We start from the raw sequence: 15757 nt of genomic DNA, 5'->3' as shown, positions 1-15757 counted from the left end.
CCTGCTGCATTATTTTAGAACTTCCCAAAAACACCTTTAACACACTAAACTTTAAAAAGAACTGGGATTAAGCCTTCATCTATTCCTTCAGTACTCGTTAAGAGTTGTTCAAAGACCATAAAACTCTGTGTTGCTTCTTGGGGGGGGGGGGACACTACAGTAGAGATTGGTTCAGGCCAAACATGCAACTAACCCAAGCCTCTAAGAAGTGTACGCACAATATCCCCAGGAATGTCTTCTTGAACTTTTTCAAATGGATACAATAGTGGTACCTCGGGTTAAGTACTTAATTCATTCCGGAGGTCCGTACTTAACCTGAAACTGTTCTTAACCTGAAGCACCACTTTAGCTAATGGGGCCTCCTGCTGCTCACGCGCCACGGGAGCACGATTTCTGTTCTCATCCTGAAGCAAAGTTCTTAACCTGAAGCACTATTTCTGGGTTAACGGAGTCTGTAACCTGAAGCGTATGTAACCCGAGGTACCACTGTACTGGTGGAAAGGGGGCATGTCTCTTCTGCGTGGTATTCTCCTCTGCCCCTGCCCCTGTGAATGTGAACACTATGTGCTCCCAGACAGCCAAATTGCCACTCTTAGCTATTTTCATGGAAATCACTTTGCAGACTCAGACCTTGTCATTGACTATTTTTATTCAATCACAACAATAATGTTTCTGAAAAATAATAAAACCTAAGAATATTCATCATCCACAAACCAACTCAGTTGTATGCTTCACTGATTTTACTATATTTACAAGCACATTTAAACTCCGCATTCGAAGCAGGGCCACCAATACAGAATGGCAATAACTGGTCATTTAACAAGAGAAAATGCATGTACGTTCATTAAGATGCATTGATGCAGGTAACATATCAAACTCTTTGCAAGTTCATTACGAACAAAACATGCCTAACAACATTTTCTAATTTTATAAAGATAGGCGGGAATTCCATTAGAGTTTTATGTTGAGTTGAAAGCACACACATTCCTATAAACAAAACAATGCCTTTTCTTCACTGCAACAGGACCAGAACAAGCTCATGACCAGGTCAGGCCCAGGTGCAGAAGCTCCTAGGGATCCACAGTTGTTGTTTTTCATTGGCTTTTAATGAAATCTTCTCAGGCAAGTAGGAAATACATAATAGCAAACAAAGCATGCATAACATAATTTGACAGTGAACTTAGTCCTGGTACTACTTGTTGATGCCTCCCCACCTCCCTGACAAAAACAACCCAGATACAACCAGAGGATAGAAATATAGGCAAGATGTAGAAACACAATCTGGAAGAGCAAAGGAGCAAATTTATTAAAAAATATATATGCTAAAGGTCAAAAGTGTTAATGTAGAATACCATTCCATGATAGATGTGGAAGATCTGAGGGAGGACTTCTCCGTCATCAGGAAACAAATTCAACAGATTGAAAACCTGCAGTACAAAGACCTACCAGCAAGTCTCCTCCGGGACAGAATGGGTTGGAGCTGAAGAAACCTGTCAGCAGCTGTGGCCCAGGACCTCACCAGAGCCCACAAATTCTTAGGGACCTTAGCATTGATTCTGATCTTTCTTTAAAGAAAGAAGAAGCAAGCGTTTGCTCCCTCTCAACGGATAAGAGAGAAACCAGCAAAACTTCCTTCCCTATTTTGAGCCAATGAGCAAACAGCAATGTTTTAGACACCAGCCGATAGAAAGACCCCAGGGTCCTAAAGAGCTGGCAATTCCAGTTTTCTATCCTGCTTCTTATCTTGCTGTTCATTTTCCATTGCAGCCTGGAGGCACCTGAGACAGGTAATAATAATAATAAATTTTATTTACACCCCTCCTGCCCTGGCCAGAGCCGGGCTCAGGATGGCTAACACCAATAAAATTTCAGTAAAAACTTAATAGGAAAGAAAGAAAAGGTTAAAATGCAATTTAAAATGCAGCCTCATTTTAAAAGTCAACCATAAGGGGAGGGAAACATAAGGGTCAGACTGAGTCCAAACCAAAGGCCAGGCAGAACAGCTCTGTCTTGCAGGCCCTGCGGAAAGATGTCAAGTCCTGCAGGGGCCTAGTCTCTTGTGACAGAGCGTTCCACCAAGTCGGGGCCAGTACTGAAAAGGCTCTGGCCCTAGTTGAGACCAACCTAACCACCGTGTGACTTAGGACCTCCAAAATATTGTCATTTGTGGACCTTAAGGTCCTCCGCGGGGCATACCAGGAGAGGCGGTCCTGTAGGTACATAGGTCCTAGGCCGCATAGGGCTCCCTAGAAGCTATTTTGTGCAAATCGTTTGGGGGTGGATGTATGGGTAATTTATCCGGAAGATATTTGTATTTCTAGGAGACGGTGATCTGACATGGTTACCCTTCCTGCCTCTGTTTGCTTCCCCCCCTCTATCTCTTGTTTGGCTCTTTGATGGCTGAGAACAACCTTTAGTGTCCTAATCTGTCGAAGGATGTGATAGTGCTGGGTACCTTCACCTTCTTTGATGTTAGACATTGTTTGGAGAACATGAGGCATTGGGAGAGGTGGCTAATGAATAATCCGCACATAGCCAATCGAGCAAGCCACACAGGCTAACAAGTTAGCTATCTATAAATCAGGTGGTGTTGGGCAGCGTCTGAGAAGCTCGTGCATGGACTGATCCGGCTATTTCTTGAGGGCTTCCACGTGGCATAGATCTGTTCCTGCACCATAAACTGATCCTACTTTTTAAAGAAACGGCAATGACATAAAGTAAGTCCCCTTAGCGAGAGAATGCACATATCCGATATGGCAGGGGAGACAATGTCAGACCCATCCTAAATTCACGGCTTAATGTCTCATTCTTTGGAGCCTGGAAAGTGAACTTCTGAATTAGGGCAGTGAAGAAAAGAAAGAGCTCGGTCCTCGCCAACTGCTCTCCAAGACAAACTCGCTTTCCTAGAAGAGAAGGATACAAAGAATGCTTTAGGGGAGAGCTTTTGCTGCAGTAACTTCTCCTTTTGTAACTAGTTGTAGCTAAAGCAGTAGTGGCAGTGGCTTGTTTAAAATAACCCTGGCAGACTAGGAACCAAATACAGTGGTACCTTGGTTGTTGAACTTAATCCGTTCCAGGGGTCTCTTCGACTCCTGGAACCATTCGAAAATCAAGGCATGGCTTCTGATTGGCTACAGGAAGCAGCTGAAGCTGCATCGAATGTTCAGTTCCCAAAAAAAGTTCGCAAACCGGAACGCTTACTCCCGAGTTTGGGGTGTTCGGGAGCCGATTTGATCAGGAGCCAAGCCTTTCGACAACCAAAGTACTACTGTACCTGTAAAAGGGATTCTGTTGTTGCAAAATAAATGAAGACGCCGGTCCTATCCATTTCCTACTCAAGTAAATGGGAAAACTGAACAAATATGATCACAGCTTTCCAGAATCTGGAATACATACATTTGAGGTACATAAATTTCTATCATATGAAGTGTTGGAGAGAAATATTTTAATTGGAATCTACCTCATTCACACTACCTAATTTGCATCTAACTAAGCTAAGGGACGCGGGTGGCGCTGTGGGTAAAAGCCTCAGCGCCTAGGGCTTGCCGATCGAAAGGTCGGCGGTTCGAATCCCCGCGGCGGGGTGCGCTCCCGTTGCTCAGTCCCAGTGCCTGCCAACCTAGCAGTTCGAAAGCACATCAAAGTGCAAGTAGATAAATAGGGACCGCTTACTAGCGGGAAGGTAAGCGGCGTTTCCGTGTGCTGCGCTGGCTCGCCAGATGCAGCGATGTCATGCTGGCCACGTGACCCGGAAGTGTCTCCGGACAGCGCTGGCCCCCGGCCTCTTGAGTGAGATGGGCGCACAACCCTAGAGTCTGTCAAGACTGGCCCGTACGGGCAGGGGTACCTTTACCTTTACCTTTAAGCTAAGGGTATAGCAAACTAACAATACATGAGGGATGGCCAGTCTAGTCCCTGTGGGCTGTCAGTGCCACCTATGACACCTGTGAACATCCCCTCAAAAACCCACACTGCCTAATTGGAGGAGGGGACTATGTCAACAACATTTGTGTTGTACCACACTCACAAAGAGAGCCATTTTGTGACTGGTGCCTACATCACTTTCTTATATGTCAAATGTGGCCACTGGCCCAAAAAGTTTGGTAACTTCTGCAATATACAATATACTTAGTACTACACCAGGCTCTCAGCTACTAGGCCTCCACCATTTAGTAACTCTTGAAATTTTGATGACGAGTCTATCATTTTTTTTACCTGCAGAGAATGGCAAAAATGCTTCCTTTTTCTTGAACTGCCCGTTCTCCAGGAAATGGCCAGGATTAAACACATTGGGTGTTTCCCATTCATCCTTGTCAAAGTGCAAAGAGGTCAAGTTGGCAAGCATTATGGTTCCCTGTCAAAGAAGAAGCTAGATTAAAAATGTCCATGAACTCTTTGTGTTATATTTTTGTAATCACAGCAGTCAAACTCTGTTCTCTGGTGCAGAAAAGATATGCTCTGAATGAGAGATTAGCTTTTCATTATTAAGTAATTCATCCAACTACATCCCACAAAAACACAGGTTCCAATATAGATCTAAAAATATATTCAATGTCTGCTGGACTACTAAAATTTATGGTTAGAAACACCAGATTTTAGCAAATTTCAGACTGACTAGCTATCTATTCAAACAGAGACTGTGGTTTGGGTCCGGTTTTACAGAGGAATTTGAAGAAAACAAAAGCTTATCTAGCTCAGATCCCTCTATCCTTTCCAGATCATGGTGTATCCCAAGAATACTCTAGCATCTGCCCCAGGCCTAGCATCGCTGTTATGCCAAACAAGCCTAGAATTCCATAAGCAGTAGAGGAGTGAAATGATGGGCAAAGCAGAACACCATAGTGGGAAGGGTCCAGATTTACAACTGACAAACCAGTTTCTCTCCAACCAATGCCAGCCTAATGGTATGGTGCAACTCCGCAGGTAGACATGGGGGTGATGCAACCTGGGACACAACTCTCATCATTTCTGCCCATTAGCTGGTTGGAACTGATGACAGTTGGGAGTCCAACAACATCTGGACAGCACAATATCAGCTACCCCTCATTTAGAACTTGGACTTCAAGTTTTCACATCTTAATGGAAGAGTAAAGGCAGATAAGAAAGCTGTATCTTCTTAACATTTACCTTGGGCACACGAAACCCAGCCACTATAGTGTCCTTAGTTGTCATCCGGGGCACATTCAAAGGTACAATGTTGCTTATTCTTTGAACTTCATGAATAACTGCATTGGTATAGGGCATGCTGTCCCTGTCATCCATCGCTGGCTGGCGAGACTGGCCAATCACAGAATCTATTTCTGCTTGGACTTTTGCTACAAAGAAAAGAAGATTTGTCGTTAATACAAGAGCAGCAGAATTGGAGGGGAGACTTGTCATGTTGTTCCATCACTGGGTGCCCATTGTGTGGTGGGAAGGGAAGTTGCTTCTGTGCAATTGTGGCCCATTTGTGGAATCACATTTATTTGGGTTGCAGACAGCAGCTGCACTGGTAGAGTTTCAGCATTGCCTTGGGACTCATTTTTTCACCCAGACCTAATTTTTATTTTCCAAGTGCTTCATGTAGTGGAATCTTCCACATATCAGACATAGAAATATATACATATAGTACGATGATTCAAACATGGTTCTACAACTGTTTTTTGCAGTTTGTGACATACAATAATTTTAAAACTGGAACTTGAATTCTTTTTCTTGCTTTCTCATCATACATAATTTCAGCTTTCAGCCATGTGTGGTTAATTGAATTGGTAAATGTTGAAATAAAAACTGGCTTTTCAATATTTTTATCATTTTAATAACTGTTATTCTCCCCAAAAGGACAAATATAATTGCTGCCACTCTGTAACAAGTAATTGACTTTCTTTAAATATAAATACATTATTTCTTTTATATAAATTTTGTAGTTTCTCTGTTACTGTGCTGCTCTGTTTCTCCATTGATAATCATAAATGTCTCTTATTTTCTTCGTTAGTTTTTTTCCTATATGTATTCCAGCAATTTCTGTTTATGCTTTAGTTAGCATGTAACCTGCCAGAATTTCACATTCTTCCCTTCACTTATCTATCTTTTTTTACACATCTGGTGGGTATAGACAGTGCTTTTTTCTTAAAAAATGTTGAGGGGTACTCTCATTTTGTCTCACCATTTTATAGGCTGCCATCTGTGGTAGCAACAGAACTGATGATTCACCATGCTATTCAATGGAACTGACGATTCACTATCGTGGGGGAGGAACTTAATTTTTTTTAAAAAAATGTTTCTTCTCCCATTAGATTCACAAATTTTTTAGGGGTATGCGTACCCCTGCGTGCCCCCAGAAAAAAGCATTGGGTATAGGCATGTCTGAGTTTGTTAAATTCATTGGGTTAACTGTGGGTAGGACTTAACTGAATCCAACCCAAAGTAATGAAAAGGAAAGAAGCCAATTACAATTTTACCTTGAATTTCTGGATATATGGCCATGTACAGCAAAGCCCAGCGCAGGGTTGTAGAAGTTGTTTCCGTTCCAGCAAAAAACAGATCCTGTGTAGAATGTAGGAGGTTTTCTTCATGGAAACTGGGAGCAGCATCCCCCTTGAAGCAAAGAAAATGCACCAGCGTGTTAAGAGGCCATCGAACGCCATCATGCCAGTTCCAGTCCCATCTGTCAAGTGATCACCATGGAATTCCTCAGCTCTATTCCTGAAGAGTATCCAGAACCCAGCAGGGTCACATCAACAATCCTGTACATTATTGAAGTTGGGATAAAGTATGGGTTTGGTCTTGTCAAAGTTTGGTCTGGACTACAGAGTATATTCAGACAGACAACTGAGGAAATGGCATCTCATGATATGCCTCTACAACAATGCTTTGGGTGATGTTGGCTGTCTGCTCTGACAAATCACAAACAAGTGGTGAAATTTAGTGGGCAAATGGGGAAATGCCACCCCATGAAAGGCATGAAATCATATTTATATATGCACTTGTGCACGCAAGTGCACCCACACTTCACCTGTTTGTCAAATTAAATACAGAGTCAGCAAAAACAATATGGCCAGCACTAAAGGCTGCTTAGACAAACCACTTAGCTAGGTCTGGCCTTTTAGATTGTACCTCTGCCTTCTTCTAGTATCATTATTCTTTTTAAAAAGAACAACAACTATATACTTGTTGTCCTTTACGTCTCTTACCTTGGCCATTTCATTTAGGTAGGCATCTATGAAGTCTCTGGATTCAGATGGATTCCAGTCTTTTTTGTGTTCTTCAATGATTTCTTTCACAAAGGATCTCAGTTGCTCCCAGTTTTTTAAAATAGTCTGATGGGATCCTGGCAGGTGCTTCATGAGAGTGGGAAAGAGATCGTACAGCTGAGGAAACAAACACTAACATCACATATATGTATGGAATATATGTATGTATATTAAATAACAACAACAATAAATGATTAATAAACATTAGTTTTGTGCACCATCTAGTATTATTTCTGTAAATATTCAGGAACAACACTTGAATGTCCCCTACAAGTAATAAAAAACCAATTCCTTCCCTGTGGAAAGCTAGCAGAGAAGGTTTTAGCCTTCTCATGGTGTGTGCTACTTTTTCATATGCAGAGATTTTTATTCAGTTACACATGTGATTACCAATTCAATAGCCTAAACTGTGTTTTAGCACACGGTTCTTTTTTTTATGAATGCTTTATAATACTGAAGGCATCCCAACCAACAGACAATGCTAAATCAAAGCAAGATGGCAAAGGGATATGAATAGGAAGAGATGCTTGGGTGACTAGAATGTGGGAGAAAGAAATCATAACATGAAAAACCCACAGCACGTGAATTAACATTCAACCAGCATGTGTGAGTCTGTCTGGGCCAGAGCGTTTCTGACAGAAGACCTACCTGACCCCGACTTCCTTGAAGGTACGTTGCCTCATCAAGCAATTTCAATAACTTCTGGAAACGACTGTCATGGTATTCAAAGCGGTTCCCAAAAGTGATAGAACAAATGATATTTGAAACAGCATTATTAATCTGAAAGTGAGGGTTAAATGGCTGCCCTGGAGGGAGGAAAAGATGGTAGAAGAGAAATAAGAGTGCTTATGGCTTCCATATAACAAGAACAAAATGTGGGGAATGTAGGTGGGTGTGGATAGGGTTGGATCTTTGAACAGAAGAAACCATTTAGTATGAACATTAAAACCAGTAATTCAAGGACTCTGTGGGATAGAGTTATGTATAAGACATTAGGCACATTGTGCTTTCAAGTGAGCATTTGCCTTCTTTATATTTCTTTATAGGCTGGGATTATTCCGCAACAGGAGGACATAGCTAATATTCTACAGGTGGAAGGTATCTTAAATATAAACGTGTAGTGTTGGAGTTTTATACGACTTTCTAGCACACTCATCTATGAGATCATCAGTCAAGATCTGGCCAAGGCAGGAGGTTAGGAAAGGGCATTTCTGTAGAAGTGGCTAACTAGTATGGCCTGGACCATCTTAATCAGAGGCAGAAAAGAGATGCACAATAGAACAAAACAGCACATCCACTGCCACACCTGCAGATGTAAAGGAGAAGCAGAGCTGTGTGTCTTCAGCATATCGCTGACAATGTACTCCAAAGCTCAGGATGACCCCACTCAGAAATTTCATGTAGATGTTAACCATCATGGGGGATAAAACTGAACGCTGGGGAACCCCACATGGGGCTGAACAGCACTCCCTAAGAATCATCCTCTGGAAATGACCATACAGGTAGGAACAAAACCACTGCAAAGCAGTGTCTTGACCCGAATTCAGACAGCTTTAATATCACAGATGGTGCCACTGGTTTATGGGCTCTGGTGCTCACCATTCTCAGCTTCAATTGCATCTGTTAGGTATCGGCTCTCCTCCTGTATTCGTTCTTCTAAAGACCTTTTGCCCAAACCAAAGTTTCTGAGAGTTGATAAGGCAAATCGTCTTTGTTGTTTCCAACCAGGGCCATTAGAGAAGAGCAATCCTAAATAGGAAGAATTATCATCATATAGCAAATAAGGACTTTTAAAATGAGCAACTGCGAATAGTAAGCCAGGAGAGTTAACAGACCTTCTAATTATAAAAGAGGACTCCTCTCTCCCCTAAGCTATCTGGCTTGCCTGCTTATATCATACTGAAGAGACTGCAAAGTTGACTTTGCTGCTGCATCTGCTGCAGCTGTTTCATTGTTGCTTTTCATTTGCTTTACTGTTTGTATAGTGTTTTAATACTAACTTTATTTCACCGTGTAAAAGGTTTTGGGAACACTGATAGAGCAAAAGTGCAGCATTTCAAAAAACTTTTTTTGGGAGAATGAAAACATGTAAAAAAAACCAAAAATATTTCATCTGTAGGGCTCTTCTGCTATTTGAATACATGGAGCATCCATGGACCTGGACATCTCAAAGGACACTGCTTCCATTCCCACTGCCCTCTCCATCCTTTATACAGATAGTGAGAGTCACAGGGAAGGCTTAACTCAGCAGCTTTAATGAGGCATTAGGTGTTCCAGCACTCTTTCCATACCCCAGTCCATGCCAGTGACCCCACTCATGACAAGTAGTAAGTGCAGTTGTAGGGGTCAGTGCAGCCATGATTGCTTCTCTCTCAGTCAGACTCAGCTTGCAAGCAGCATGACCCCCTTAGCTGATACCTGCTCTTCTTAGGAAATGTTGAACTGAACAGATCTTGTGGTTGGAGGTTTCCTGCTAGTGTTGATGCTTTTCATGGAAGTCAAAAGGTCAGACTTTGTGGTTGGAGAGTTCCTGGCATTGTCAAAAAGGCAATGTCTAGGAGGGAGGGGGTAGTGGCAGAGAGTGACCACAGGACCTGCTGAGACCTGCTTTTGGAGGAACTAAGCCTTTCAAGTGTAACTGAAGACTAACTGTGCTGGAGGGCAAATGGAGATAGTCGTAGGCTGCCTGTGCCATTTGGAGCCCTGATCATGCAGTGCTCTAAAATGCAGAAGGAATGTACATGACTACAACTGACTTTCTGCCACAGAAGTTTGTTCTCCATGGAGGGCGAGTGGGTTTGGGCAGGCTGATGGAACACAGGAGATGAAGATAGTGTGCATATTCCCCAAATGCACTTTCTCCTTTATCTCAGGAGTGGCATGATGCCTGATGAGGGCCTAAGTAAAACCCCAGAGCAGGTATGAGGGTGAACTGCTGAATCTGACATTCTGGTGCCTTTGTCACAAATTCACAGCAGTTAGGCTAAATAAGCAGGCATGTACCATGGTCATCTGAAATTCACTGAACTGTAGGCACAAATCGCCTGATCAGCCATTATGCTAAGGAAGTAACTTAGTAAAGGAACTGGTTTCCAGCTCCTTTCAGGCCACTAGCATACCACAAGCTTAGGGAGAATGTAGAATAGCAGGGGGGGGGGGGAGAGAGATTATGTGGATCCATTTCCAAGGCTCTCAATACGAATTTCAAGGATATTGTTCTTTATTAGATTGCTTTGTAATGCAACACTATTCTCACTTTTTTAAAGAACAAATGAACTGAAATGAAGCTATCCACTTAAAAAACAAAAAGGCATGAAAAGGCATGAAAATGCAAATGTTATTAAAAACAATATACAATATTCAAAAAAGCAGTATGGCAGAGAAAACTGCAAAAATCTGGACTTGCCGCCCAATGCATAGTAAGCTCAGTCAATCTGAACAGTTGAGAGGGTATGCTTCTCTGACGCACATTAATGCTACTGCTTTCATTTGGTGCAATGAAACAGGAAATGCAAATTAAAAAAAATAATCCTCAGTCGTGAAAATATAATGTTATTAAACATTCTAAGGGCATGTACAATTAGGGCAGACTTCTAAAAGTTCTATAAGTTTAAACAGTTGACCATATTGTAAGAAACTCACCAAGCTTCTTAAAGACTTCATCATCAAGAGGAACACTTGGACGATCGACAAAGTTTTCACCCTGATGGACAAGAACCTCCTTCACCAGGTGCAATCCATTCACAATTACAAACCACAGATTTCCAAACTGAAGGCTGATGACATTGCCATATTTTTCTGAAAGCTGAATGGAGAGGGGGGAAGAAAGTTAGAAAGAGTATGTAATCCTTTATACAGTCATACCTTGGTTCTTGAACAGAATACTTTCTGGAAGTCCGTTCTACTTCCAAAAACGTTCTGAAACCAAGGTGCGGCTTCTGATTGGCTGCAGGAGCTTCCTGCACTCAGTCGGAAGCTGCGGAAGCCGCATCGGATGTTCAGGTTCCAAAGAACTTTCACAAACCAGATCATTCACTTCCAGGTTTGTGGCGTTCGGGAGCCAAAATGTTCGAGTCACAAGGTGTTCAACAATCAAGGTACGACTGTGTTAATCTGTCTGCTTGATACTTATTGAATGGAAGGAGGAAACTTTGACCGTCATCAAATTCATCAGAAATAGCAGGAATGCCTACAGGATTTCCTGGGCTGGGATGCTGTGTCTGAATGGGTCCCCTCCTGAAATCTATTAACAAGATGGGCCATTTATGGTAGTCTAGCCTACCTTATAGGGACACAGGTGGCACTGTGGTCTAAACCACTGAGCCTAGGGCTTGCTGATCGGAAGTTTGGTGGTTCGAATCCCCGCAACGGGGTGAGTTACCATTGTTCAGTTCCTGCTCCTGCCAACCTAGCAGTTCGAAAGCACATCAATGTGCAAGTAGATAAATAGGTACGGCTCCGACGGGAAGCTAAACGGCGTTTCTGTGCGCTGCTCTGGTTCGCCAGAAGCAGCTTAGTCATGCTGGCCACATGACCCAGAAGCTGTATGCCAGCTCCCTCGGCCAATAAAGTGAGATGAGCGCCGCAACCCCAGAGTCGTCCGCAACTGGACCTAACAGCAGGGTTACCTTTACCTTTAGCCTACCATTCAGAGTTGTTGCAAAGATAAAAGACAGAACAGAAGGATAATGTGTACAACCTTGAGCTCCCATGTGAAAAATCAAGAAACAAATATGTAACGTGTGTGTGTGTGTGTGTGTGTGTGTGTGTGTGTACAAGATACAAATATATGTCAATTACAGATTATGTAAAAAAAAAAAAAAGATGGAAAAGCAGCCGCCTTGCTTTAAGTGCAATATTTTATGATCCTGCTATTTATAGCAAAATACGGAACTAAACCAAAACAGTTTGCCAACCCAACTCTCACCCCAGATCACAGAGCTGATCTGAGGCAGCTGGAGCTGCAACATTAAAGGCCCAGTTTCTAATGGAAACTAAGCCATAGCTGTCAACTTTTCCCTTTTCTTGTGAGGAATCCTATTCGTAATAAGGGAATTTCCCTTTAAAAAAGGGAAAAGTTGACAGCTATGAACTAAGCACACCTCTGGCATTCCGTTCTAAGAACCATAGCACTGGAAAGCTAGCTTCTTAACATTTATTTATTTTTATTAAAGCATAGGTTTCTTATCTCTGATTCTATCTTCTTTTTAAAAACAAAAATAAAGTATTATTTTTCTTAATTTTGACCTGAAATTTGAAAATGAGTTCGTGGCAAGGGCAGGAGACATCCCCTCTCTCTCACACACACAGCCCCCTGCAAATACACAATGCAGCTGCAAAGCTGCACCAGATCGTGCTGTATATTTGGGCCTAAGGCAAAATTTGAGGAAAGCAAACTTTCCGCTGGATTGAGGAGCCGAGAGAGATCTAGCTGGTCGCTATGCTGCGCAAGCAGAGATCAGGACTTCCTTCTTGGGCAGAGAGGAAAAAGGCAGGGGGAGTGAAAGGAGCCTGCTAACAAAATAGAAGCATACATCAACTGACTTACTTAAGCTTTAGAAAATATACCTCTGGATACCAGATGCTTTTAACAAACAACAGAAAATGCATTTGTCTTCATGCCCCATTTGTGGTCTTCTCCAAGACATCTGGATGCTGACTCTCGGAATCAGGTTTCCAGACCAGGGGGCATCTCAGCCTGCTCCCTTCTGCTGCAATTTTGTATTTATCTCATGCCAGCTGAGTCCTTCATCAAACTGACCATTTCCTTCATCCTTACCTTTTGTACTGAAAGATGAGTCTTCTTCAAATCCAAACTGAGTGCATTGCCCAGCAAGGGAAGAGCTATGGGCCCTGGGGGGAAATCCTTTGGGCGACTCTTGTAACCAGAAAGAAGTAGAAATGTAGCCAGAAACACCAGAATGACCTGCAGGGACAAGGCCTCCCAGAGGACAAGGAGAAACTGGAGCAGCATTTTCAAACCCTTCCTATGTCAGAACAGACTGCTCTGGGTCGAGGGAAACTTGATTCTGATCCAGCTAGAGCAACCACACCTGCCCTCTTCGTCAATGTTCCTGTGAGAAACAAGGGCAAAGTCTGCACATATTGTTTTAAATCACGCACATAAAGAGGAAGAACCGAGATTACTCATTGGTTGAGTAATTCTACCTACAGTGAAGAGTGGGGGGGGGGGGGAGAGAGATATTAGTTTTCTTATATAGAATCTATCATTTGTGTTTTCACTTATTTGAAAAGTTTCCATCCCAACATTTATAAGAATTCTCTTCAAGTGCAAATCAAAACACTCTCTCTCTCTCTCTCTCTCTCTCTCTCTCTCTCTCTCTCTCTCTCTCTCTCAACTTCTTCTCTGGAGGATGTTTCTATGAGACCTTACTAAGTCCTATGAGAGTACAGACTTGATATGTAAACAATACAGTATATAGTTTTTCTATTAGTAGCTGCTTATTTGACAGTCTCACAGGGCTGGAAGGAATTCTCAGGTTTTTCTTTAAATATTTGGCTGCATCATACAATGTTTATACTCATACCTGAGAAACTGACTTAAACTAAGGGTATGTCAGGGTGCAAATAGACCTGTGAATTTTGCTCTGTTGGCAGGCATTCCTTACTTACCGGTATATAATAGGCCAATCTCAAGGATAGCAAGTCCCAATGAAATATGGCATTAATTTGTATTCATAACATTTGTTTTTGTAGTTTCTGTATCAGGTAGGATTTTGTTGTAACACCTAATTAAATGTGTAGTCTCCTGAAAATGGACTTTATTTTATGAGGTAATGGGCAGGAACCCTGCTTTTTTACAGTTATTCTTTTTTTCTTTATTATATTTCATACCTCTTACTGGGTCATTTTTTTAATTTCATAATGAAGTCTCAAAAGTATTATTTTTTAAAAGAACACTAGACATGAGATTAGTTCAGGCCAAACATTTATCTGGTTCAAGACTCTCTAAGAACTTCAGGCAGAATGTCCCCAAGAAATATCCGCATTAATTTTTTTCAATTGGGCTTTTTAAAGCTGCACACAACAGAACTGATGGAAAGGAGACACATTTCTTCTGAGCTGGATCCGTTTCTGCTCCATCCCCTGTGAAAATGAGCAATACCTGCTAATTCAGCCTCAAATATTTTTAGATCCCTGCTCGAATCATCCTTGGTCGCTGACCAAGCTGGTTGTGGACCATGGGAGTTGTAGTCCTGCAGAAACTGGAGACCCAAGGCTGGAGAACTCTGCACTAAAATGACAATGGCAGGCCAAGAAAGAAAAAACCTTTCCAAATCCTCAGCCTTACTTGCTAAGGTATTTCATATTTACCATTACAAACTATTTCTACCTAAATCTCCCGGAAAATTTTCATTCTTCCTGAATGACAAGCCAGTAGTTCCAGTAAATGATTCATCTTACATTGTTTTTGTTCTATTTAAAACAGTGGCCTAGAGTCTGACTCTGGCAAATTCACTATTCATGATTAGGAATGAAAAGGTAGCTACAAATGATCAGTTGGTTGCTACTAGTTGCCGCGCTCTAATATAAGATGTTGCGGTAAACTGTCAAAAGGATACCCTCTTGTGGTTTTAACTTGTAATTGCGCACCAACCACCAAATTGATGCGTCTATTTTCTAACGGCTGATTCAGTTTTCACACAGTTACCCACTATGTTAACAACAACAAATGCTTTCGGAAAAGAATAAAACATGTGGAAAATTCCTTGGGCACGTTCAAGAGTTGTATGTGAAATTTTGATTTTACTATATTTATAAGCACATTTAAACTTTGTGTTGGGATTGGGGCCAACAACAGAGAACAAAGTGCATGAATGGTTCATTCCGATGTGTTGATGCAGTTAACGTATGAAACTCTTTGCCAGTTCATTTCACAACAAAATGTTTCTTGCAAAACATTCTAATTATAGAACCACAGGCAGGACTTTCCATTAGACTCTCAACTTGAGTTAGGATCACCCACATTCCTACAAGCAAACCAATGCCTTTTCTTCACCACAGCCAAGGACAATACCAGAGGACAACCAGGTCAGGCTCCCAGGAGCCCACCACTTTGGACCCAAGCCTACAGCAATAGCACCTACCAGCTGCCCTCCTCCTGGAGAAGACAGGTTAGAGTAAAGACATGGGATTGCAGGCTCTTCTGAAGAGAGCCCACAGTGTCTCGGAGACAGGAGCGCCAACTCGGAGCTTCCTTTTAAGAAAGAAAAAGCAAGCCGCTGGGTTCCCTTCTCCTGAGAGAAGAGAGAGAAAAACAAGCAAAACCCTCCCTGCTTTCAGCCAATGAGCAAAACTGCAATGTTTGGACACCAGCTAGCAACAGCTGATGCGAACACCCCAGGGTCCTAAACAGATGCTGATTCAAGTTTTCTATCCTGCCTTTGTCTTGCTGTTCATTTTGCATAGCAGCTAGGATGAGTCTGAGACAGGTACTCCTCCCTAGAAGCCAGTGCTTTTTTTCTGGGGTGTGTGTGTGTGTGTGCGCGCACACACACAAGGGT

General features: G+C 42.2%; 1 protein-coding gene across 1 annotated transcript; it reads right to left on the bottom strand.

The window, feature by feature from the left end:
* Positions 1-629: 629 nt before the first annotated feature.
* Positions 630-15512, bottom strand: LOC114598925 (cytochrome P450 2J2-like). Its single transcript, XM_077928685.1, has 10 exons — positions 15341-15512; positions 13012-13306; positions 10875-11037; positions 8832-8981; positions 7881-8038; positions 7173-7349; positions 6441-6576; positions 5128-5315; positions 4216-4354; positions 630-2903 (listed from the first exon to the last, which is right to left on the bottom strand). The coding sequence occupies exons 2-10, from the start codon at positions 13204-13206 to the stop codon at positions 2728-2730; spliced, it is 1482 nt and encodes a 493-aa protein (XP_077784811.1). The 5' UTR covers positions 13207-13306; positions 15341-15512; the 3' UTR covers positions 630-2727.
* Between the last annotated feature and the right edge of the window lie 245 nt (positions 15513-15757).

The sequence above is a fragment of the Podarcis muralis genome, chromosome 5, assembly GCF_964188315.1.
Source record: "Podarcis muralis chromosome 5, rPodMur119.hap1.1, whole genome shotgun sequence".
Lineage (NCBI taxonomy): Eukaryota > Metazoa > Chordata > Lepidosauria > Squamata > Lacertidae > Podarcis > Podarcis muralis.
The sequence above is the reverse complement of the archived record's forward strand: the minus strand, read 5'-3'. Positions and strand labels throughout refer to the sequence as shown.

Coding starts and splice junctions, on each gene's coding strand:
- LOC114598925 (XM_077928685.1), bottom strand. CDS start 13,206: ATGCTGCTCCAGTTTCTCCTTGTCCTCTGGGAGGCCTTGTCCCTGCAG. Junction 8,039..8,831: donor TGCAATTGAAGCTGAGAATG/GTGAGCACCAGA, acceptor TCCTCCCTCCAG/GGCAGCCATTTAACCCTCAC. Junction 7,350..7,880: donor TTCAAGGAAGTCGGGGTCAG/GTAGGTCTTCTG, acceptor TTGTTTCCTCAG/CTGTACGATCTCTTTCCCAC.